A 26207-nucleotide genomic window follows, 5' to 3' on the forward strand; every position below is an offset into this window, starting at 1 on the left:
ATTGCCATCTACACAGCCTGCCCACCCACTTCCACTGTAATCTTCAAGAAGTGCCAGGGTGAGTGAGCCACACCAGGTAGCGATGGGGACCGACCGCTACCCCGGGGGCCGGGGGCCAGTCGGGGAGGACAGGGGCAAGAGCCTGTACCAGACACTGCCCGCACACAGTGAGATCCAGGGCTGGGGGGAGCAGGGAGAGCGAGAACTGCTGTATTACCCCCTCGGGTTGCTAAACTGGGCAAGACTTGGGGTGGAGTTTCAGGGTTAGAATTGTGCAGGTCCTTCCTCTTCTGACAGGAAGCAGACATTACATTTCCAGCAGTGGCCTCCCTCCTCTTTCCCCACAGCCAAACTTCCTCCCCTCAAAAACAAAACAAAAAAGCAGTTAAGCAAACTGCTTTTGTTTTAGAGCTGCCGGTTGCCTTTTCTTCTCCGAAACATTCAGTGCTTCACCTCTGTCCCGGTCCCTGTCTCCCATTCCCAACCACGTCTCCAACACCTCTTCCCCTGCAGCCCAGTGCCAGCAAAATATTAGTCTACAACTTGAATGAAGAGAAACACCTACCACCTTTTAATGAGTCTGCATAATGTGCCAGAGCGGATGCTTGATAACAGTGGCACCCCCTTATTACCTTCCCAGGCAGAATGAGACAAGAAGATCTTGGTGTCTTCTTCCCTCCCTCCACCTATCCCTTCTCCCTCCTTTCCTCAGTCCCCCTCTTCATTATTATTATTGTAATGTTGGTGGTTGTTAAGCGCTTACTATGTGCAGAGCACTGTTCTAAACGCTGGGGTAGATAGATACAGGCTAATCAGGCTGTCCCACGTAAGGCTCACAATCTTAATCCCCATTTTACAGATGAGGTCACTGAGGCATCGAGAAGTGAAGTGCCTTGCTCACAGTCACACAGCTGACAAGTGGCAGAGCCGGGATTCAAACCCATGACCTCTGACTCCCAAGCCTGGGCTCTTTCCACTGAGCCACGCTGCTTCTCTTCATTGTTATCGTCATTATTATTTTATAATTAAATCTAAACAATGAAGCAGACTACATTAAATGTAATTTAATAATAATAATAATGTTGGTATTTTTTAAGTGCTTACTCTATATACCAAGCACTGTTCTGAGTGCTGGGGTAGATGCAAGGTAATCAGGTTGTCCCACGTAGGGCTCACAGTCTTCATCCTCATTTTACCGATGAGGTAACTGAGGCCCAGAGAAGTGAAGTGACTTGACCAAGGTCACACAGCTGACAAGCAGCGGAGCCGGAATTAGAACCAAGGACTTCTGACTCCCAAGCCCGGGCTCTTTCCACTGAGCCACGCTTGGCTCTTTGCACAACAGGTGTTCAAAAGTTTCATTTTTGGGAGGAGGCTCTCCCCAGCCTTTTGGCCAAGCCCAGCATATAGTCTGGCATTTGGCTTTTTTAATTAATCAAAAGCATTTATTGAGCACTTAGTGCAGGCAGAACAATGTACTAAGCATGTGGGAGAATGCAGTGCAATAGAGTTAGTAGACATGTTCCCGGCTCCCAAGAAGCCTGGAGTCTGGAAGGGGAGACAGATGTTAAAAATAAAGTACAGGTATGAACCTAAATGAGTGTGGGATGAGTACCACTAGTCTCCTAAAGGGTATAGGGTATAGAATGCATAGGTGACACAGACGGGAGAGTGAAGAGGGTAAAAGCCAGTTTGGAGGATGTCAAGGAGAAAATTGGACCAGTGGAAATGAAGTATGGACTGTAGTCTGTGTTTCACTGTGCTACGTGGACCATTTTTCTATAAAAATGTTCAATCCTCATTTTCCACTCCTCAGGAACTCCCAGTGGCTACTTATCCATCTCTACCCCAAACAGAAACTCCTTATCGTTGATTTTTTGTAAAACACTCAATCACTTTACTCCCTCTTTTTGTTTCCTCATTGATACTACAACCCATCCCACACATTTCACTCCTCTAGTGCCAACCTACTCACTGTACCTTGATCTTTTCTGACTCGTTGCCATCCCTTGGCCCACACCCTCCCTCTGACCTGGAACACCCTCCCTCTTTATATCTGATAGACCATCACACTCCCCACCCTCAAAGCCTTATTAAAATCACATTTCCGCCAAGAGGCCTTTCCTGACTAAGCCTTCATTTCCTCTTCTCCCTCCTGCATCGCCTTATACTTCGATTTATATCCTTTATTCACCCCACCTTCAGCCCCACGGCACTTATGTACATATCCATAATTTATTTTAATATCTGTCTCCTTCGCTTGACTGTAAACTCCTTGTGGGCAGGGATCATGTCTACCAACTCTGTTATATTGTACCCTCCCAAACACCTAGTTCAGTGTTCTGCACCCAGGAAGTGCTCAGTAAATATGGTTGATTAATGGATTGAGGCAGCAGGATTTGACAACTTGCTCAAAGAGTTTGAAGAGGAGTGGTAGGAGGAAGCTGAGGTGCTAACTTGAGGGACCTGTGGGGTTAAGGTTTTTTTTAGGTTAGGGGAGACGTGCATGTTTGAAAGCATCGAGAAAGAAGCCATTGAAGAGTGAACAGTCGAAGATAGTGGTCAGGGAGGGGACAAGTCCTTAACACAGTGCTCTGCACATAGTAAGTGCTCAATAGATATGATTGATTTTGATAAGGTGTGAAGGGCTGGGGTTAAAGGTGCAGGTGGAGGGGATAGATTTTAAGAGGAGGCAGGAGATCTCTTGAGATACTGCTGGGAAAGATGGGAGAGTCAAAGAAGGGGCAGAAGAAGGGAGGGACTGGAAAAGTTCGGAGAGATTTTAGGGAGGTCATGCCTGACTGCTTCGATTTTACATGGTCAGGTCAGTGGGGGAAGAGATGGGATTCGGGGGGGATTTGGCTTGAAGTGGGAGTTAAATGTCTGAAACAGCTGGCACAGGCAGTGAGATGCAGAAATAATGTTGCCGGGCAGAGCAGAGAGCAGAATGAAAGCAGGTGAGGATGAGTGAGATGGATGACGTCAGCCCAGTGTCTGGTTTTCCACAGCTCATGCACAGAAGTAGAGGAAGCTTGCTGTAGAAGTGAAGTAGGGTTGTGGGTTACTCCTCTTGGCCCTGGCAGTTTTAAGCTCCAGTGACTAATTATTGTGCTATTGAAGTGCTTTCTGTGTTCCAAGCACTGTACTAAGCAGTGGTGCAGATTCAAGATAATCAGGGCAGTCACGGTCCTTGTCCCATACGGGACTCCCAGTCCAAGTAGGAGGGAGAGCAGGTGTTGAATCACCATTTTGCAGATGAAGAAACTGAGGCCCAGAGAAGTGAAGCAAGTTACCCAAGGCTGCAGGCAAGATCCCAGGCCTCCCGACTCCCAGGCCCACGCGCTTTCCACCAGGCCACACTGCTTCTCGACATTGGTAACAGTGGAGTGACTGGGTGTGTTACCTTCCAGATATTGGCTTTGTATTTTCTGCTGTGATCTTTCCCCATGCGTGGTCCTAATTACATCCCCATTGCAATCATTATCTTGTTTTCAGATAGTGCAAAGTAACCAACCCTTCCCTCAGTTCGTATGCAAATCATTTAAGTTCCCCTCCATGATATTTAAGCAGGTTTGTCATCAGTGGACTTGCTTTCTTAGCATTCTTTTAGAAGAGATGTTATCAACTTTGTTTACTGTCATCAGAAAACATTCATCTTTGCTGAGTTCTATTGCTGTTAAATTCTATTACATCTTGGGGTGATTTTCTGGGTATGTTCAATATTATACTAGGAAATGGCATTGAGGTTAAACTGGATCATGGCCGTGCAGTTCTCTAAGTTTTTTGGATAATGACACCAAGGAACTTACTCCCAAACCCTTTCCCGGGGTTGATCACTCCTGTCCATATCAAGCAGAAACACCTGACCACCGGCTCTAAGGCATTCCCAGCTCTGTCTCCCTGGCTCCTCGTCTACTACACTACACTACACTTGGCCTCAGATCTTGGGATCATTGAGAGAATGGGGTCCGATGGCAGACATTAAAATTAATTACTGGGGAGAAGCAATTATAAGAATATATAAGTGCTGGGGATGGGAATAGGACTGCGGTAGGGAGAGAACGTAGGGTGGGGGCGTGAGGGATCAGTCAGGGAAGGCTTCCTGGAGGAGAAGAGTTTTTAGCTGGGCTTTGAACCTAGGGAGAGAGGGTGCCAGGTCCAAGGGAGGGCATGAGCAATGGGTCAAAGGCGAGAGAGAGGCGGAGTGAGTAGGTTGGTAAAGTGGGGATGGGATGGAAGGGCTGAATGAAGTCTTTGGGCCCGGCTGAAGTCAGAGTGGTGGGAGGATCATTGAGAGAGAGAACCGATTGAGTGCCTTAAAGCTGATGGAGAAGAGTTATTTCTTGATTTGGTAATGAATAGGAGGAGCCACTGGAGGGGACTCGAGAAGTGGGGAGATATGTGCAGGGTGACTTTTTTAGAAAATCGATATGGGCAGTAGAGTGGAATGTGGGCTGGAGAGGGAGGTCACCGAAGAAGCTCATGCAGTAATCAAGCTGGGATATGACAAGCGCCTGGATCAGCCGGAGAACAATCTGTTCGGAAAGGAGATGTTGCGGAGATAGGAAGATTGGGTGACTGAATATGTAGGTTGAAGGAGGGAAAGGAATCAAGGATAATGCCAAAGCTGTGAGACAGGGAGGGTGATGACGGTCTGGGGGAGGGAGGGGCTGCCAAGAGTTATGGAAAAGCTGTGGGGAGGAGAGAGTTTGGGAAGAAAGGGGATTTGGTTTTGGATGTGTTGAATTTGAGGTGTTGGCAGGACATCCAGTTGGAGATGTCCTCAAGGCAGGAGGAAATATGCAATTGTAGAGGAGAGATGTCAGGACTGGAAAGGTAGATTTGGCGGTCATTAGCATAGAGATGGTAGTTGAAGCCATTGGGTAAAATGAGCTCCTCAAAGAGTGAGTATAAATGAGAAGGGACCCAGAACTGAGCTGTGAAGAACTCCCACATTTAGGGGGTGGGAAGCAAAGGAAGAACCAACATAAGAGACCGAGGAGGAGGGGCTACAGAGTTAGGAGAACCAGGAGAGGGAAGCACTGTGGCTTAGTGGATAGAGCATGGGCCGGGGAGTCAGAAGTTCATGGGTTCTAATCCCGGTTCCGCCATATGTCCGCTGTGTGACCTTGAGCAAGTCACTTAACTTCCCTGAGCCTCAGTTCCCACATCTGCAAAATAGGGATTAAAAGTTTGAGCCCCATGTGGGACAGGGACTTTGTCCAACCTGATAAACTTGTATCTACCCTAGCGCTTAGAACAGTGTTTGGCACATAGTAAGTGCTTAGCAAGTACCATAATTATTATTATTATTAGGGAAGTGTTAGTGAAGCCAAGATGAGATAGGATTTCTAGGAGAAGGGGGTGGTCCATGATGTCAAAGGCTGTTGAAGTTGAGGATGGAGTAAAATCCACCGAAGGAGGTTTTTGGTGAACTTAGAGCAATTTTAGGGGAGTGGAGGTGGTGGAAGTCAAACTGTATCAATCATATTTATTGAGTGTTGAATGTATGTAGAGAACTGTACTAAGCATTTGGGAGAGTGCAATATAACAGAGTTGGTGAACACATTCCCTGACCACGGTGAGCTTATTGTCAGAGGGGGAGACGGACATTAATATAAATAAATTACGGATCTACTCATAAGTGCTGTGAGGCTGAGGGTGGGGTGAATAAAGGATGCACATCAAATCCAAGGGTGATCCAGAAGGGAGTGGGAAAAGAAGTGAGGGCTTAGTTGGGGAAGGCCTGCTGGAGGAATTGGGATTTTAAAGATGATTTGAAGGTGGGGAAAGTGACCATTTGTTGATATGGAGGGAGATGAAGATCCAGGCCAGTGCCAGATGTGGACGGGGAGTCGGCAGTGAGATAGAATTAAATAGATATCAACCCGATCTTGTCCACCGCAAGTAGATTATGTGCCTTAACTCTGCCCTCTCCTCTCCCCAGCAAAATAATTTCTCCCTCCTTATCGACCCCCATGCCAGTTGCCCTCACCAGTTACTCCAGGTTTCACTCACTTCTCAAACCCCCTCTCCTCCCCGAACCCATGACCTGGCTACTGACTTACTGAGAAAATTGAAACTCTCAGGTGTGATCTCTGTAAAATCTCCCCTGTCCCTCCCCAGTCCTTCCCATCTCCTGCTCCTTCTTCAACTCTCCTATTTTTCCCAGCAGTTTCTCAAGAGGAGTTCTTCTGTCTTTTCTCAAAATCCACCCCTTGAGCATCCGACCCCATCCCTTTGCATCTTATCCAAGTGCTTTCCTGCTGTCTTCTTCCTTCCCCGACCGCCATCTTCAACTGTTCGATCTCCAGTGGCTTCTTCCCCACTGCTTTCAAACATGCTCAATTCTTCCCTATCCTAAAAAAACCCTCCCTTGACCCCAAGGCTCCCTCCGTTACCACCCCATCTCCCTCCCACCATTCCTTTCCAAACTCCTTGAGCAAGTTATCTACACCTGCTGTCTCAAGTTCCTCTTCTCGCCCCTCTCCAATCTGATTTATGTTAATGTCTCTATCCCCTTCTAGACTGTAAACTTGTTATGGGCAGTGAATGCGTCTGCTTTGTTGTTTAACTCTCTCAAGTGCTTAGTACAGTGCCCTGCATACAAAAAGCGCTCAATAAATGCAATTGATTGATTGAATGAGTAGGTTGGTATTAGAATAATGTGTGGGCTGGCTTGTAGGAAATTAGAGAGGTAAGGTAGGAGGGAACAAGGTGATTGAATGCCTTAAAGCTGATGGTAAAGAGTTTCTGTTTGCTGCAGAGGTGGATGAACAACTTTTGGAGGTTCTTGATTTAGAGGGGAAATGTGGACTGAAGGATTTTGTAGAAAAATGATATGGGCAGCAGAGTGAAGTATCGAATGGATTGGGGAGCGACTGGAGGCAAGGAGGTCAACAAAGAAGTTGTAGTACTTAAGTGCTTGGATTACCATAGTAGCAGTTTGGATGGAGAGGAAAGCCTGGATTTTAGCCATGGTGTGAAGGTTGAACTGACAAGATTTGGTCACAGATTGAATATGTGGGTTGAAGGTGAGAGGTGAGTCGAGGATAACGCCAAGGTTACAGGCTTGTGAGACAGGGAGGTGGGGTGCTGTCTACGGTGATGGGAAAGTCATAGGGGAGGAAAGGGTTTGGATGGGAAGATGAGGAATTTTATTTTGGACATATCAAGAGGGTGTCAGCGGGACATCCAAATAGAGAGATTAGGGCTGGAGGGGTAGGTTTGGGAATCATCCACATAGAGATGGTAATTGAAGCCATGCGAGCGAAAGAGTTTTCCAAGGGAGTGGGTGTAGATGGACAACTGTAGATGGACCTGGAATTGAATTTAGTAGTGGTTCAAGGAAGAAGCTGAAAAAGAGGAAACTGGATGCAAAGAGTGTAAACAGCTTGTGTGAAGTGTTTGGAAAGAAAGGGTAGAAGGGAGATGGGGCTGTTAGATGGAAGGAGGGTTTTTTAAATTTTTTTAAAAATTTTTAGATAGAAGCTATGTGGGCATGTGTGAAAACATACGGAAAGGAGCCATTGGAAAGTGAACGATTGAAGGTATGATGGTCAGGGATGGAAGAAGGGAGGGCCAAATATACTTGTACTTTTTCAAGTGCTTACTCCATCAGTACTGTTCATCGAAAGACTGGTGTATAATAGTTATTTTGACTACTGCCCGGTAGTTGTCCTTGTGAAGAACTTCATGTGATGGGAAGATTGTTTTACTGATCGTGTGTAAGAAGGTAACGGATTGCCGCATACTACCGTGATTGACATTTTTCTCAAAATTCCTATGTCATTACATCCACTCTTTATACCTTTGCTTCTCATTATTACGCTGAAACTATTACAAAGTCGCATAAACACGAAGGAGACCCAGGGTGGTACTGAGACAGGCGGAAGCATTGTGAAGCTTGCCAGGCACACATCCACCCACCTAACAATATCTTCGTATACCTAGCCACTTGCACCAATTTGGGAGGTGTTATATCCCTTAAGCACTTTGAAGATCACACCAACCCCAGATTACTTAAGTAACTATCCTTATATTCTAGCATTTCCCCCAGTGTCTGTCTCCCCCTGTAGACCGTAAGCTCCCTCTGGAGAGGAATTGTGTCCACCAACACTGTTGTAATATATTCTTCCAGGCGCCTAGTGCACCCAGTAAGTGCTCTAAAAAAATAATGTCCAGAGCAGACTTGTGTTGTGGGAAGAACGACCACTAATACTCCCTTTTTCTTATATCCTGATTGTAGGATGAAAACATGGGTTTTAGCTTCAGTGACTTTACTAACTTTGACCGTGAATCAACCCCCCCGCTTTTTTTAATGGTATTCATTTAAGTGCTTACTATGTGCCAGGCACTGTACTAAGCACTGGGTAGATAAAGGCTAATCAGATAGGCCACAGTCCATGAACCATATGGGGCTCACAGTTTTAATCCCCATTTTTGAGGTAACCGAGGCAGGTTCCCCCCTTCCCATGTCTGAGTCTCCCACCACACTAATGGGGGTGCCCAGCTCCCCTCTTCCAGCCCTCTCTTTGGCCTCCCTGGCCAAGAAGGGGCTGGCAGCTTCTGGCTCTGCTCCCTTACCTCCTCCCATCTCTTCTCCGGCCCCAGAAGCCAAGAACGGTCCCGGCCCACGGTCGCACAGCAGGCAAGTGGTGGAGCCAGGATTAGAACCCAGGTCCTTCTGAGCCCCAGGCCCATGCTCTATCCACCAGGCCATGCTGTCTCTCTTTCCCATTACCTCAGCATAGGCGCTAAGTATTTCCATTTTTGCAGGTGATTTCTCTCAGTTGTAAAACTTGGTCACTGTATAAGATTCTCTTCTGTAGGAAATCAAGCCTCAAAGCCACTATAACCTCGGATACAATGAATCCCTTGGACGCAAAACCCACGTTGACGATTACAGTGCTTGGGACATCGTCAAAGCTACACAGTAAGTGCTCACTAGATAGTTTTTGTTCTGCAACCTATGTGTATGTGATGGGATGGAGGGCTTGTCATACGCATTGACTTTGAATAAAATTTGCCTTAATTTCTTGTGATTTTAACCACAGAACCAAGCTTAAATTGACCCAATTGTCTCCTGTTCAGTGGTAGTGAGGGCTTACTGTGTAAAGAGCTCTGTCCTAAGAGCTGGGATAGGATACAGAAGTGGAATGTAAACACGGACCCTGTCTTTTAAGGGGCTCCCAATCTAGGAATATAGATGGTGGAAGTCAGGGGGAGGACTGGAGGCAGACACACCGGGAGAAATGAAACAGGCAAACAGCAAAACAGCATAGGAGATCAGCTCAAATATACAACGCACAAAATAGATACAAAGGTCAGTAGGGAGCTGTGGCTGGAGGAGCAGAACTTCAGGCTCCTCGTGGCTCAGAGTCCCCAGCATACCCGAAGCCACAGCAGCGGCTACCGTGGCCACCAGCTTTCCAGAGGTTTTAAGGAGGCTTCATGCTGCGGGCTCTGCTGTCCTCCTCCTCCTCGGGGCCGGTTCCTGAGGAGCCAGCGTGGCCGGCAAACAGAACATTCCGGGAGCCGGCAGGGGTTTCCCTGCCCACGGTGGACGGTGGGGCTGACGGTGTGCGGGCAGACGAGGCTGCAGTTACCATATGACCCAGTCAGCTGGAAGGTAAGAGGATCTGAAGAGTGGCGACTTTTAAACCTGGCCCAGCCTGCACAAACCATGCTGGGAACAGGCAGGCAGTTTCTCAGCCACAGTAGGGGACTCTTCCCCCCACCCCTTTTCCTTCTTCAAGGAATGGCATTCAATTGACCAGTCTCTTTGTTATGGTATTTAAGTGCTTACTGTGTGCCAAGTACTGGGATAGCTATAAGACTATCAGGTTGGACACCGTCACCGTCCTGCGTAGGGCTCACTGTCTTGGTAGGAGGGAGCAGGATTTAATCCCATTTTACAGATGAGGGAACTGAGGCATAGAGAAGTCAAGTGACTTAACCGAGGTCCCACAGTAGATAAGTAGCAGAGCCAAGAGTAGAACCCAGGTCCTTTGAGTCCCAGGCTTGTGCTGTTGGTTTTAGGTCATGCTGCTTCTGGAGAGGACTGAACTAAGTCCTTGGGAAGGCGCCACCCAGCTGAGTTGATAGACGCATTCACCATCCACAAGGAGCTTGCAGTCTAAAGTGGGAAACAGACATTAAAATAAATTACGGCTATGCAGTTAAGTACCGCGGGGCTGAGGACGGATGAGGATGAATATCAAGGGCCTTGAGGGTACAGAACCGAGTGGAAAGGTGATGTGGGGGGAGAGAGAGTAGGGGAAATGAGGATTTAGTTGGAAAAGGCCCCTTGGAGGAGATTTGCCGTTATTTTAAAGACTTCGAAGGTGAGAAGAACCATCGTCCATCAGACATGAAGGAGGAGGGAGTTCCTTTGCCTATGTCCCACCTCTGGCCTGGGTTTCCTTGGGACTGGGCACTGCCTTTTGCCCTTTGGGGTCCTGTCTGCCATTTTCTGCTGAATCCCTCCAGAATGGAGCAAAGGCCAAAATGGCTTGGCGAAGGCGGGTCGTGAGCTCCAGGGGTGGATTCACACTCTTCTCTGTCCTTTCCCCAGGCTGAGAGGACCAGCTTAGTCCTATTTGTTGTATGGTACTTGTTAAGTACTTTGTGTCAAACACTGTTCAAGACCCTGGGGTAGGTACAAATCAATTAGGTCAGTCGCAATCCCTGTCCCACAAGGGGCTCACGGTCTGAAGTAGGAGGGAGAATGGGTATTGAATTCCTATTTTACAGTCGAGGAAACTGAGGGCGCAGAGAATTTACGTGACTTGCCTAAGGTCACACAGAAAGCAATTGGCAGAGCATTTGACAGAGCTGGGATTGGAACCCAAATCATCTGGCTCCCGGGCCTGTGCTCTTTCCACTAGGCCTCACCAGCCCCTGGACCAGACAGCCACTTGGGCAAAGGAATAGCCATCTATTGCCTCTCCTCTCTTCTCCTGCACTGTCAGTGGCATTTTTTGAGTCCTGCTGTGTGCTGAGTATTAAGCACTTGGGAGAGTACTATACAAGAGATTTAGTGGGTACATTTCTGCCCACAAGGAGCTTACAATCGAGAGAGGGATATAGGCACTAAAATAAGATCAAGATTAGGTAGGTAAGTGCTGGGGGGCTGAGGATGGGATGAATAGCAACTGCTTAAAGGATCCAAGTTTAAAGGTGATACAAAAGGGAGGGGAAATAGGGGAAATGTGGGCTTAAGGGAGGAGGTGTGATTTTTAAGACGGCTCTGAAGGTAGGGGGAATGGTAGTCTGTCAGGTGTGAAGTCGGGGAGGGAGTTCTAGGCCAGAGGAAGATACAGGCAAAGGGTTGGCTGTGGGATAGATGAGGCTGTGATACAGAGAATAAGTTGGAATCAGAGGATTGAAATATGCAGATTGGTTTGTAGTAGACTAATGAGAAAAGGTAGGAGGGAGAGAGCTAAAAGAGCATCTTCAAGTCAGTGGTGAGGCATTTCAGTATAAGGTGGAGGTGGGTGGGCAACCACTGGAGGTTTTTGAAAAGAAGGGAGATCATGGACTGAGCATTTAGGGGGTTTTTTTGTTTCGTTTTTGTTTTTGGGTAAATGATCCAGGAAAAAGAGTGAAGTATCGACTGGAGTGGCCAGAGACAGGAGGCAGGGATACCGATGTCCGTATTGAGCATTTGGGAGAGTATAGCTGAGTTGGTAGATTCAACTCTTGCCCACTAGGAGTTGATAATGTGATAGGGGAGGCTGACAGGAAAATAGAGCACACAGAGGGACGGCAACGGAAATATAGGGATAGGTGCGTAACTGAGGTAAGGGTGAAGGTGAAATCAAAGTACCTCGGGGGCACAGATCCAAGTGTGAGATTGCAGGCCCTGCTCGGCAGAGTGGAGGAAGCTTAGGGTCAGGTAGGCCACACTGCCTTTCCTTTCCCTCCTGAAAAAGTCCCTCGTTGTTCTTCAGGGTGACCCAGGCCAAGTCCAACTTCCTAAATTACTCTGTTTTCTCGTTTCCTATCCCCTACACACTAGAGCTTCTCTCCGTCGGAGCTCAGCTCCCCCTGCCCGCAGCCACGGCATGTGGGATCCGAGGCTTTAGGACTTAGGGCTGGCTGACCAAGGGCCAAACGTAGCTGGATTTGAGCTCAGACTGCTTCTTCCATCCCCTGCTGCCGGGATGTCGAGGAGGCGTGGGACGGAAGTGCGTTAAATATAGATGTAAATGTTCTCTGTTTGTCGTAGCTTCACATATATCCCGCTGAGGGAGATAAAGCTAAAATAGAGAAAGGACCTTGAAATGTGTGCATCTGATTTTCCAGCGACTGCCTGATCGGAGCCAGAATCAGCGCTGGACTGCTTGCACGTTTAAAGGAAGTTTAGTCACCCTTTTGGTTTTTTAATTAACGGGTTGACGCTGTAGACTCTGAATTTTTCATTCTGTCTCACCAAGTGCTTAGCACAGTGCTCGACACATAGTAGACACTCAATAAATATCATTGGCTGATGTCTCAGGTTCAGAACATAGCAGGAGAAGCGTTTGTTGAATGCCCCCTTCGTACTGAAAGTAGGCCCTTGGGAGGTCTAGAATAAAGAAGCGACATGTTCCCTGCCCACAAGGAGCTCACCCTCTAATCACGGAGACAAACATAAAAAATATCTACAAATCTAGGGGTCATGAGAAATAGTGGGTGAAGAGAGCAGATAGCCAAGAAGCATTGTGGCTTAGAAGAATGAGCTCAGGTCTGGGAGTCAGAGGCCCTGGATTCTAATCCCAGCTCTATCACTTGCTTGCTGGGCGAGTCACTTAAATTTCTCTGGGCCTCAGTTTCCTCGTCTCTAAAATGGAAATTCAGTGTCCGTTCTCCCTCCTGTTTAGAGTGTGAGCCTCATGTGGGACATGGACTGTGCCCAACAAGATTCATTTTTATCTACCGCAAATTTTAAAATAGTGCTTGACACATAGTAACTGCTTAATAAATATAGTAGTGATAATGATAAGGATGAGGTGGGCCCACATCATGGAGAGCCTCAAAGGCGATTGTGAAGAGTTTTGGTTTGACGCTGGGACACCCTCAAAACCAGTGGAGGGTTTTGCCTAGAGGAGACAGGTGGGCCCAGCATTGCTTGAGGAAGATGATCCATGCTGTCTCCCTGCCTCTGGACAGTAAGCTCAATGTGGGCGGGGAATGTCGCTCTTTATTGTTGTGTTGTACTTTCCCAAGCGCTTAGTACAGTGCTCTGCACACAGTAAGCACTCAATATATACAATTGAATGAATGAGTGTAGCAGCATGAGGTATGTATTGGAAAAGAAATCTGGCCCAGTGGAAAGAGCATGGGTTTGGGAATCGGGGAACAGGGGTTCAAATCTCGGCTTTGCAGTTTGACCTTGGGCAAGTCACTTGACTTCTGTGCTTCCGTTCTTCATTAGTAAAATGGGGATTCAGCTCCTGTTCTTCCTCCCTCTTAGACTGTGAGTCCCACATGGGGCAAAGACCGTGTCTGACCTGATTATAGTCTGAGTGCTTAGTACAATGCTGAGTATACAGCAGGTATTTAACATGCTACAATTATTTATTATTAGGAGGAGAGTCTGGAGACTGGGAGATCTGTGTGGAGGCTAGTGAAATGATCTGGCCATGGCAAGACCAGAGCTTGTATCAGGAAGGAGCAGAAAAAGCTGACAGGATCTGGCAGTAGACTGAATGTGAGAGTTGAACGATAGTGAAGAATCCAGAAAGACTCCGCTATTCCGGTCTTCTGGGACAGGAAGGATGGTCATGATGATGTCGAATGTGATGGGAATATTAGGGGGAGGAGGGCGTTTGGTGGCAAAGATCAGGAGTTCTGGTGATAGATGTGTTGTTTGAGGTGTTGACAGAACATCCATGTGGGAGATATCCTGGAGGCAAGAAGAGATGTAGAATTCCAGGTCTGGGAATCAGCATGGCCTAGTGCTGGAAAGAGCCTGGGCCTGGGAGTCAGAGGACCTAGTTTCTAATCCTGGCTCTGCCTGTTGCCTGCTGTGTGACAGTGGGCAAGTCACTTAACCTTCTCTGCCATATTTACCTCATCTTTAAAATGGGGATTAAGAGTGCACTGTATATGGGACAGGGACTGTGTCCAAACTGATTAGCTTGTATTTACCCCAGTGCTCAGTACAGTTCCTGGCACTTAGCCATAACAGATACAATTATTATACATTCGGGAGTTATTTGCATAACATGTTTGTGAAAATGAGAGAGAATGAACTCCCTAAATAGAGAGTGTAAAAGGAGAAGAGTAGAAGACCCAGATCAGGAGCAGGGGACTTCAGGCAGTCAGTGGTATTTATTGAGTGCTGACTATATGCTTGGAAGAGCACAGCACAGCAAAATCAGCAGCCACATTCTCTGCCCACAAAGAGCTTTCAGTCTAGAGACACACAGTAATAGAAATAAATAATATGTAAAATATAATTTTGGGATATGTACATAAGTAATGTAGGGCTGAGGGTGAGGTGAATATCAAACGCCCAGAGGTCACAGAGCCAAGTGCATAGATAGTGTAGCAGGAAAAGCGAGCTGGGTAAAGGGGGAAGGCTTCTTAGAGGAGGTGTAGGAGGGAGAAGGTGGAGGGACATTGAGGGTCACCCAGAGTAAGAAGGAAGAGGAGGACCCAGTGAGTCAAACCAAGAAGAACCAGCCAGAGAGGTAGGTGGTGAAGCAGGTTACCGCCGTACGGCACAACACAATCCTGACGGTGTTTGGAGGAGGACGGAGTGGTCCATGGTATCAAAAGCAGTAGAGGGATTGACCGATCAGTCGAAAGTATTTATGGAGTACTTATTCTGAGAAAAAGCACTGTCCTAACCACTTGAGAGAGTACAACATAGTTAATAGCCATAACCCCTTTCATCAAAGAGTTTCCAACCTAGTGAGGGGAAATGAACACTAAATTACAGGAAAGGGGAAGTAATTGAGTTTGTTATCAGTGGTATTTACAGAATATTGTACTAAGCGCTTCTTGGGAGAGTACAGTGTGAGTCGGTTGACAGGATCCCTGGCCCTAAGGGGCTCACAGTCTGGAGGAGGAGATAAACATTAAGATAAATGATAAATAGGAGAACTGTCAGAGTATTAGAATATGGATTTAAGCGCTCTAGACTGTAAGCTCCTTGGGAGAGGGAACATGTCTACCAACTCTGTTGTACTCTTTCAAGCGCCTAGTATGGTGTTCTGCACACAGATAAGATATGTACATAAGTTCCCTGGGGGGGCAGGGGTGAGCATCCAAGTACTCAGGTGATGTGGAAGTGCTCAGTAGTAGCAATAATTATGCTTCTTAAGTGCTTATTCTGAGCCAAGCACTTTTCTAAGCACTGGGGTAGATAGAAGTTAATCAGGTAGGATACAGATGAGGTAACCGAGGCACAGGGAAGTTGTGACTTGCCCAAAGTCATACAGCAGACCAGTAGTGAAGCCAGGATTAGATCCAATGACCTTCTGACTCCCAGGCCTGTGCTCTTTCCACTACACTGTGCGAGCTGCTTAAGTAACAGTAGGGTGGGTGATAGGGTGTGGAGATCAGGGATATATAAGGGAAGACCTCCTGGAGGAGGTGTGATCTCAGGAGGGGATGGAGTAAGGAGAGACCGGTGTTGTGCCAGATGTGGAGGAGGAAGTTCCAGCAGAAGAGATGGATATGAGCTTGGAGGTTGATGGAGAAATGAGAATGAGGTCGGGTAAGTTGGCTTGAGAGGAATGAAGTGGTTGAGTTAAGGTATAGTGGGAGAGGAGCAAGGATAGGTAGGAGGGAGAAAGCTGATAGAGTGCTTTAACAGTCAGGAATTTCTGCTTGGTGTGGTGAGGAATGAATGGACAGTCATTGAGAAGTAGGCAGACGTGTGCAAAATATTTCAGAAAGGTGATCCAGGTAGCAGAGGGAAGTATGGACTAAAGAGAGGGAAGAATCTGGAGTCAGAGAGCGACGTGAGAAGGCTGAATCGGTAGTTAAGTTGGGATATGACAAGTCCCCAGACCAACACTGGTAATCGGGAGGGAGAGGAAGCGGTGGATTCTGGCGACGCAAAGGAGGAACCGAGAGGATTTGGTGACTGACTACGGCGGTGATACCAATAGGAAATTTAGGTGGAGGAAAGGATTTGACGGGAAGGTGAGCTCAGTTTTGGCCACATTGAGCTTGAGGTGCTGATAGACCATCCAGCCAGACATGTCCTGGAGGCAGGAGGAGGTGCAGATTGCAGAGAAGGAGAGAGAGGTCCGTTTAAGGGAATTAGAGATGGTAGTTGAGTGTGTGAGCGCGGATGAGCTCCACGAGGGAGTAGGTTAACGGGAGAAGAGGCAGAGGCCCGAACTGAACCCCGAGTTGCACGTATACTTAGAGGATGGGAGGCAGAGGAGTGCCTTTCCCATCACTGTAGCCCATCCAGCTAACCTTCCTGTCTCACAAGCCCGTGACCTTGGCATTAGCCTCATCTCCTAGCTCATCTCAACCCACACATTTAGTCTGTCACTAAATCCCTTTGGTTTCTTGACATCCCCAGAATCCATCCTTCCGTCTCTGTCCGCTCTGATCCGAGCACGTATCATATCCCGCCTTGAGTCCCGAACCAGCCAACTCGCTCATCTCCCCCTCTCTTGTCTCTCCCCTGTCCAGGATCATTTTTCCGAGAAATCAATCACTCCTTATCGCCCACTCCTCAGGAGCCTCCAGGGGTTGCCCATTCACGTCTGCATCGAACAGTAATTCCTTACCGTTGGCTTTAAGGCACTCAGCTCCCTTGCCCCCACCTGTCTTACCTCACTGATTTGCTACTTCAACCAGCTCTCAGACTTGGCTCCTCTAATACCACCCTTCTCTCTATACCTCGATCTTGTCTATCCCGCCACCAACCCCTAGCCCACATCTTCCCTCTGGCCTGGAACTTCCTCCCTTGCCTATCTGACAGACCATTGCTTCCCCCACCTTCAGAGCCCTCTTAAAAATCCCATCTCCTCCAAGAGGCCTTCCCTGACTAAGCCCTTATTTCCCCTTCCCGCCCTCCTCTCTGTATCACCTATGCCCTTGCCTGGCTACCCCTCAAGCATTTTGACATTCTCCCTAGCCCTATAGTATTTATGTCCATACCCTTGTATTCTATTACTTTCCCTATCTGTAATTTTTTTTAATTCAGTAGTATTTATTGAGCGCTTACTATGTGCAGAGCACTGTACTAAGCGCTTGGAATGTACAAATCGGCAACAGATAGAGACAGTCCCTGCCCATTGACGGGCTTACAGTCTAATTGGGGATTTTAATGTCTGTCTCCTCCCGTAGACTGTAAACCCCGTATGGGCAGGGATCATATCTACAAACTCTGCTGTTCTGTGATTTCCCAAGTGCTTAGTTATAGTGTTCTGCACAGAGATAGTGCTCAGTAAATACCATTGACTGACTTACAATTTTCTTGTATGTGTTTGAGAAGCAGCGTGCCTAGTGGAAAGAGCAAGGGCCTGGGACTCATCGGATGTGGGTTGTAATTCCGGCTCTGCCAATTGCTTGTTGTGTGACCTTGGGGCTTCTCTGTGCCATGGTTTCCTCAACTATAAGATGTGTTTTCTCCCATCCGCTTAAACTGTGACCCTCATGTGGGACAGAGACTTTGTCCAACCTGATGAATTTATATTTACCTCAGCTCTTAGAACAGTGCTTGATACAGAGTAAGCACTTAGCAAACGCCATAATAATACTGCTAATAATGATAAAAATGTTTTCGGTCTGCTCCTGTTCATCAGAAATGAAGCAAGTCGTTTTGAGATCCTGGGCAGAGCGGTTCATATTTGACTCCTCTACCTTCTACACCCCTTCTGCTCTCCCCCACCCCACTTAGCCTTATTGTGGCTAGGGTTTTTCTGGGATGACTACTTCCAGAACTAGGTCAAGTACATTGGAAACTGATCAATCAAGCAATCAATGGAGAAGCAGCATGGTGTAGCAGGTAGAGCTTGGGCCTGGGAGTCAGGAGGTCATGTGTTCTAATGCCGTCTGTCACCTGTCTGCTGTATGACCTTGGCAAGTCACTCCACTACTCTGTGCCTCAGTTACCTCATCTTTAAAGTGGGAATTGAGACTCTGACATGCTTACAGAAGAGGAAATGACTTCAGCTGCCACTTGTATGCTCCCCTGTCCCTAACATGATCATTTAGTTATTTGTATATTTCTATTTAGTTGTTTCAACACCTAGACGGCTTCAGACAAACGGGCTTTGAGCTCATGCAACCACCGCGCTCCTGGGACAGTCACCTCAGCCCCCGCATTCCTTCCCCTCCTGGTGCCCCCCTGTACAGAAGCTCAGGACAAGGAGGAGGTCTCCAGTAGGATAAGCAGTGCAGAGACTCAGAATGGATGCTAACAGAGCAGGGGAGCATGGCAGGACTTTCCTACCTGCAAAGTAATAAGCTAAAGAAAAGGGTCCAAAGATACATATAAGAAATCCCCTGATGCATTTCTGCCGGGTTGGAGAGCGTGTGTCCAAAAGAAGAATGGGTAGAGTAGTTCTTCAAAATACCAAGGTGGAAATGAGAGCGTTTCTGAATATCTTTCGTCTTTTCTGAGTGTCCATCAGGGCCTCGCTTTAGAGTAGAAATAGTTAACTAGGCACCGAGGCCCCACGTTAGCAAGTGAGAAGGAACACCTTCCTAGACTTTAGGCTCCTTTTGGGCAGGGAACGTGTCACTTTTTCTTTCTGTATTTCGCCACATGCCTAGTATAGTCAGCTACCATCGAGTCCCTATGCCAAAAGCCTCCGGGACCATGGGAGTGACCACTACATAAGGAATTCTGTAGCTGGCTGGTTATCTAGTAGGAGAGCAATGCATAATTGCACACACATTGAGCATGCAAGCAGAAATGATAGGGTGACAACTCATCCTTTTGAAATGTTGAATGAGAAGAGAAAAAGATTTTCTTAGTGAGCCCTAGAGAGGATTCTGAAGATAGAAGGGTAAAACATTGACTTGGGGGGATTAATCAACTTGTGGAAGTATTTGAAGGCTCTCCAGTACTTTGCATTTTTACTGTTTGAATATTTTTATGATACTTGGAATTCAAACAGTTTGCCAAGCTCTGCCTTATTAAGAAATGCTGTAGTAATCGTAAAGCTGTTAGGCATTTTATATATGTAAAGTGTTTTAATAGTATGTGCCTCACTGACTTTTCTATTTTCTTTCAGATATGGAATATATGAACGTTGTAGAGAGTTGGTGGAGGCAGGTTATGATGTACGACAACCAGACAAAGAAAACGTTACACTTCTGCACTGGGCGGCTATCAATAACCGGATAGACCTAGTCAAGTACGTATTTCCTTTTTTGGAGAATACCTTCGTATTTTGATAAGTCTTCTTTTTATGATCATCGATGTCTAATGGAAAGAGAAATGCCATATAGTGCAAATAGAGCCTCAAATTCTAACATTTATTTACTTCATAAAGATTTGGTGCCTTAAATTGTGATATTTCAGTTGGATTAAGTTGCCTTCCTCCCCTAAGTCATGGACCTTTGATTTTCAGTTCTGCCCGGTTGCAGGCTTGAAGTGAAAAACGAATTCGGATGTGAAGTTACACGGACATCTGTAATCCAGTTTTAGATTTTTTCCCATATACTTTTGACAGCCCACCACTGCAGGCAGGTGGCCGACAATTATTCATAGGTCTTTAAGGGAGTCCTCAAAACAATTAAGAGTTCCACCTCCAAAAGCCGGTTGCATCCCATCAGCTGTTTTAGCTTAACGTGTAACGTTTAGACTGTAAGCTCGTTTTGGGCAGGGAATGTGTCTGTTTATTGTTATATTGAACTTTCTCAAGCGCTCTGCACACAGTAAGTGCTCAAAAAGTATGAGTGATGAATTAATTGATTGAACTTTTCTTTGTTTCCTCATGTAATTTTCCAGCTAATTCTGCCACCTTGTGGAAAACCCTGCATGGTCCCAGATTAGCCCACAAATTGGGTTATGTAGCTATGGGCTCTAAAGAAGTACTTTTTGACCTTTGCTTTTGTTCCCTCGAGGTGAATTGTTTTAATTTCTCTGGATAGAAAAACACCTGGGTGCTTAAGCCAACTGAAATATCTTCATCAATCAATAATATTTTCCAAGGGTTTTCTCTGTGCGGAGCACTGTATTAAGTTCTCAGGAGAGTACAATAAAGTTAATAGACCTGATCCATGCCCCAGAGAGGTTTACGGTCTAGCGGGGAAGACGGATACTAAAATCAGTTTCAGGTAGGGCGATTTGGTCGCCACCTGCTTGTCTGCTGATGAACAGTAGAGTATGTTTAGCACTATGCCGAGCACTGTGCTAAACTCTGTAGTAGGCACAAACGGAAGAGGTGAGGTGGAGTTTCTGGGACTCAGAATCGGGGTGGGGATAAGCAGGTAAAGACAACAGTAAGACTGTATCGCCAAGAACAACAGGCAGCAGAATCAACAGACCAAGAGCACAATGTCAAGACCAGTAAAAGAATTAGGTCTTGGAGGTTGGTGTCCTAAAACTCTCCATTGATCTAGGTAAATAGTCTTTGGTCACAAACCTTCAGCAGCGTCTCTCAAGTTGTGCATGTTGAAGAAGGAGGAGGAGGAGGAGGAGGCTGGTGTGGGCCTGAAGACCCCAGACCTGACCCACGTGTGAACTAGGCCCTGCCCAAGCTCTGTAGGAACTCACTGAGGCTTCAGGCTCAGAGTGTCCTCCTCTATATGTTTGTAAACTTGATTAGACTGTAAGCCCGTTAAAGGGCAGCGACTGTCTCTGTTACCGATTTGTACATTCCAAGTGCTTAGTACAGTGCTCTGCACATAGTAAGCGCTCAGTAAATACTGTTGAATGAATAAACTGTTATAGCTGCACTCATAGGCTTCCCAGCATTTTAAAAGTTGGAAAAGCATAGCCAATAATAATAGTTGGGTATTTATTGAACGCTTATTTCGTGCCAAATGCTGTACTTAGTGTTGGGGAAGATAAAAGATAATCAGACTGGACACAGTCCCCCATCCCATATAGGACTCACAGTCTTAGTAAGAGGGAGAACATGTATTGGGAAGCAATATGGCCAGTGAATGGAGCACAAGACTGGGAGTCAGAAGGATCTGGGTTCTAATCCCGGGTCTGCTGCTTGTCTGCTTTGTGACCTTGGGCAAGTCATTTCACTTCTCTGGGCCTCAGTTACCCCATCTGTAAAATGGGGATTAAGACTGTGAGTCCATTGTGGGTTAGCTCCAACCCAATTGTCTTATAACTACCCTACCACTTACTACAAGACCTGGCCCATAGTAAGCGCTTAACAAATACCACAATTATTATTATTAATCCCATTTCACCAACAAGGAAACTGAGGCACAGAGAAGTGAAGTGAGTTGCCCAGGTTACACAGAAGACGAGCAGTAGAGCTAGGATTAGAACCCAGGTTGCCTGACTCCCGGGCCCGTGCTCTTTCCAATAGGTCAGGCATCTCATTGCTTGCCTCTGTATCATCCTCTGCCATGTGGAAGAAGGGGCTACTGGGTGCAGAGAGTGGGTGGGGGCTGTGCAGTGTCTCTGTAGGGCAGTGGGCTCTGAGCTCAGCCTCCTGCTGCCATTTCTTCCTCCTCCTACCATGCTGGAGAAGGGGTTGCTGGAAGCCCAGATGGTGTGAGACCTAGGCAATTTCCCTCAGAGTCAGAGGGCCTCAGCACTCTGGTGTTAAAAGGAGTGGCCCAGTGTAGTGCCGCCATTTTGTCCTCCCTCTGCCACACCTGAAAGGGGCTTTTGTAAATCGAGAATCAAAAATTCTCTGCTGCTTACATTTGGATCGCCATATCTGCTCTTTGGTAGAAAATTCCAGTCAAAAATGTGTGTGGGATGGGTCTTTGGCACCAAGAATCCCATCGTATGCCCGAGTGTAGCCTCGTCCCCTCCCCGTTGCTGAGATGTGACAGCCTAGCCCTACCTTCCCCTGCCTCCTTCCTTAGATGTTTGTAACTTTAACCGCCACCACTAACCCGTTACTCTGCGTCTCGGGAATTAGCAGGTTAGCGTTTTATTCGGGCCTGACGGTTTTGGGATGGAAGCATGTGATCAGATGTAATAGCCGGAGCCACAGACTGAAAAGTCAACCAAACTCCCGGCTGCAGATTCCGTGCCCAGATTGGCAAGAGAAGTGGTGGGGAAAGAGAGAGCGAATCAAAGCAGTCTGTTGAAGGAGAAGAAAAACAAGAGGAAAGCCTGGAAACCCAACAGGCTTCAGACCGAGACTACCAGAGGGAAGTCTTCCGCAAAATGACTAATTCATAATGTCGTCAGTCATTCTGCAGTATGAGTTGTTCTCACAGTAATGCAGACTTGGGAAGAAGGGGCCATGACAACCCTTGGAGGAGAAAGAGTTATCAACGTTCATCTCCGGAAGAACCCCTGTGGGTTTTCTTGGTGTTACTGTGGATTTGTCTTGTGGTAGTCAGCCGTGCGGAGGGTAGGGGACTCACATCCGAGCAAGCTATTTTGTCCCAGGGTGCGTGGGTGGGTTGCAGAGCTAGCCCGTGGGGAGGCCTCTCTGCACTGTGGCTTCCCACTGGGTCAGCGGAAGGTCCTCCCCCCGTGTCTTCGGCAGATTGTTCTCTCCCGGTCATTTTCCGTTCTGTCCGATCAGGTGCATAGATAATTAATGTCTTAGTAGTAGTAGTATTTAGTATAGTGAACAGCACCCATATTTCCACCTTTAAAAGACTTCTTGAGATTTTCCTTCTCAAAAGCACATATAAGTCAATCTTTGTCAGTTGGGTGGAGGGTGGTTGCCTGCAGAGTGGAAATCTTCGAGTCAGCAGCTCCTGTTATAGGTCCTAGACGTTTCTAGGAACGGATGAGGAGGCGGGTCCAAGAAAGACTGAATCAAGCCTGGGGGTGGATTCTGGGGAGGGGAAGATGCATTCTGAGGGGTTCCGGGGACTCGGCTATTCCCGCTTAGAGCTGAGGAAGGGGGCTTCCCCAGACTCTCTGGAGGATTCCAAATTCCAGAATTCCAAAGTCCTAGGGAGACCTCTTGGGGGTGGATCGTAATCTTGGGGGTCCCCAGATTAGCAGTTAACACTGCGGACCTGCCGCTGCAGAACGGACTCCTTAGGCTTGAGACGAGGAAGATGGTACTGTGATATTTTCAGTCACTTTTGAGACTGGACATGCAGTTAGAGCCCGAAGGACCTCATGCTCTCAGCTCTGTCAGCTGGGCCAAGGCCTCTCTTGGAGTGTACGCTAGTGCACCTCAAAATTGCCCCAGTTGTTTATTGTCCCCATCCCGTGACTTATAGATATGGAATCCCTAAAAGACAAGGAAAGCATCTGGGGTTCAGTTAGGTCCCACGCCTAATGGTTGACTGCTGAAGTTTGCAGGAAAGCCTGATGTCCACCAGTGGTCCCTCGCCTCCCCGTGACGGCACCCGGAGCACACGAGTGGACTCCGCCACTTGTCTGCAGTGTGATCTTGGGCAAGTCACTTCACTTCTCTGGGCCTCAGTTACCTCATCTGTAAAAAGGGGATCAAGACTGGGAGGGAGCCCTTTGTGGGACAACCTGACTACCTTGTATCTACCCCAGTGCTTAGAATAGTGCTTGGCACATAGTAAGCGCTTAACGAATACCGTAAATATTATTCTTACTCTTTGATTGTCAATAGATAACCAGTTTTACTTAAAGGATTTTGAGAGCAGCAGTGTTCTTGAAACTGAATATTCATTCATTCATTAGTATTTATTGAGCGCTTACTCTGTGCAGAGCACTGTACTAAGCGTTTGGAATGTACAAATCAGTAACAGATAGAGACAGGCCCTGCCCTTTGACGGGTTTACAGTCTATTCGGGGGCGACGGACAGACAAGAACTATAGCAATAAATAGAATCGAGGGGATGAACATCTCATTAAAACAATAGCAAATAAATATTAAATATTTATGTTAAATATTAAACCAGGTCCAGGAATAAGCTCCTCTCCTTGACCTGACACTTGCCCCTGACTCATCCCAGAGTTTGCCACCCTCTGGAACACCCAGCTAGACGTTCTTTAACAACTACCCCTTGGTAGTTCAGCTTTCTCGGCCAACACCAGCTCCAAAGCCCGGTCCCCTTGAGTCCTGAAAATTAACTCTGGTGTCTCATGGCTCTGGAGTTTCTTCCCCACCTCCCCTTGCCCACATCTTCCCCTCTACTACAGCTAATGTCACTGGGTCAGGGGTTGACACCTCCTGCGAAACAAGATCTCCCCTGAAGAGTAAACAGTTTTGTGTCAGGCCAGCCTAGTTTGGACCGTCACAGGCATACAATACAATTTTTCTTCCCAGCTTAATCAGAGTAAGGAATGCTTCTTATTCCATCATGACTGTTTTGGAAGAGTGCTGTGAATTCTATTCCTAGTCCTCAAGCTTTACATTTAAAGTCTAATCCGATTGTCATTCATCAACTCTACTGCTTAGCCCAGAGTATGGACTTAGTTTTATTTGTTGAGCACTTTCTGTGTGCAGAACACTCTACTAAGTGGGTGGGAGAGTGCACAACAACAATAAGCAGACACAATTCCCTTGCCCACAGTGAGCTTACAGTCTAGAGGGGGAGTGAGTGAAATGGGGGCCAGTGACCTAGGAAGAAGGGGTAGGGAGGAGAAGAGGGATTGGGCAAGGTATGAGAGAGGGTCTTTCCGAGTACGATTTACCCCTTCCCTCCATTCAGAACCGTGGGTCTGCTCAGGTCCCACTTTGCAGCAGAAAAATGACAGAGCCCAAGTCAGCACAGCCACCAACTCGGAATCAGGCGTGAGCGGCCAGACGGCAATCCTGCACAGAACACAGCATCCATCCCTGTTGCAGCCGGCGTCCCATCCTGTAATCCGGCATCATACATCTTTCACGGGTTCGGATCTGGCCGGGGGCTTGTGGCAGATCTGGGTTCTAGTTCCAGCTCTGACGCTGGCCTGCTGGGTGACCTCAGGCAGGTCACTTACCCTCTCTGTGTGCCAGTTTCCCCATCTGTAAAAGAAGAAGCAGCTGCTTGGAGAAGCAGCGTGGCTCAGTGGAAAGAGCACAGGCTTTGGAGTCAGGGCTCATGAGTTCGAATCTCAGCTCTGCCACTTGTCGGCTGTGTGACTGTGGGCAAGTCACTTAACTTCTCTGTGCCTCAGTTCCCTCATCTGTAAAATGGGGATTAAGACTGTGAGCCCCACGTGGGACAACCTGATTCCCCTATGTCTACCCCAGCGCTTAGAACAGTGCTCGGCACATAGTAAGCGCTTAACAAATACCAACATTATTATTATTATTATTAAAAGGGAAGCGTTAGCTACCTGACAGATGAAGTGAGATCTTTTAGGCTGGCCACATTCCAGGTGGGATTCGCCCCCTTGCCAGTGAGGCACCTGCCTCGGAGCCCTACACCCCACTGATAATCCACAGGGCATAGCACACAATAAGCACTTAATAAATGCCATGCTAGGATTCTCCCCCCCAACCGTGGTCCTTTAAAAGGGCTCCGCAGGCTTTTGGAGAACAGTCCAAATTTTATGGTTCAGGGACTGCCCCCCAGGTAACATCCTCTATTTTTCAACAACATTTACCAGACATACGCTGAGCACAGAGTACTGAAAGAACTGCAAAGGAGAGTACAACAGAAGCAGTCCCCGTGTTCCCTGCCCTTGAGAAGCTTGCACTCTAAAGGGAGAGGCAAAAACAAGTTGCAAGGGGTGTGGGTGGAGAACATTTGAAGTATATCAGGGTGAAGTAATGTAATAAGTCATTGGGCATACAAATGAGCATTCAAATAAAGATATGCTTATGTAACTAGATAATAATAATGATGGCATTTGTTAAGGGTTTACTATGTGCCAAGCACTGTTCTAAGCACTGGGGTAGATAGAAGGTAATCAGGTTGTCCCATGTGGGGAGGGTAGATGCCGAGGATGGACGGGGGAGCGATGAAGGGGTGGGAGGCTAAGGGAGGAGAGCCTCTCCTGGTTTAGGGCCTAGGATTTCCTCTCTGTGAAAAATTGCATGGAACAGGAGAAAGGGCCTGGGGAGGACTGCCTCCCCTCCTCCCCTCCTCCCCCCTTTTAATAAGTGACACTATTATTGTCATTACTGTCATCACCCAGTGGAAAGTTCAGATAAGTCGTTTGGAATTCTAGAGCCACAAGAGCACCACTTGTTCATTTATCTGAATTTTGAACTAAACCA

At 47.2% G+C, this 26207-nt stretch overlaps 1 protein-coding gene across 1 annotated transcript in view; it reads left to right on the forward strand.

Annotated features, from left to right (window-relative positions):
- The window catches only part of ZDHHC17 (zinc finger DHHC-type palmitoyltransferase 17), a 122687-nt gene that overhangs the window by 31603 nt on the left and 64877 nt on the right, over positions 1 to 26207 (forward strand). The window contains exons 2-3 of the mRNA XM_029078952.2: positions 8832 to 8935; positions 19203 to 19325. Of these exons, the coding sequence (XP_028934785.1) occupies positions 8832 to 8935; positions 19203 to 19325 (227 nt within the window). The remainder of the gene's footprint in view (positions 1 to 8831; positions 8936 to 19202; positions 19326 to 26207) is intronic.

This window comes from Ornithorhynchus anatinus, chromosome 14 (assembly GCF_004115215.2).
Source record: "Ornithorhynchus anatinus isolate Pmale09 chromosome 14, mOrnAna1.pri.v4, whole genome shotgun sequence".
Classification (NCBI taxonomy): Eukaryota; Metazoa; Chordata; class Mammalia; order Monotremata; family Ornithorhynchidae; genus Ornithorhynchus; species Ornithorhynchus anatinus.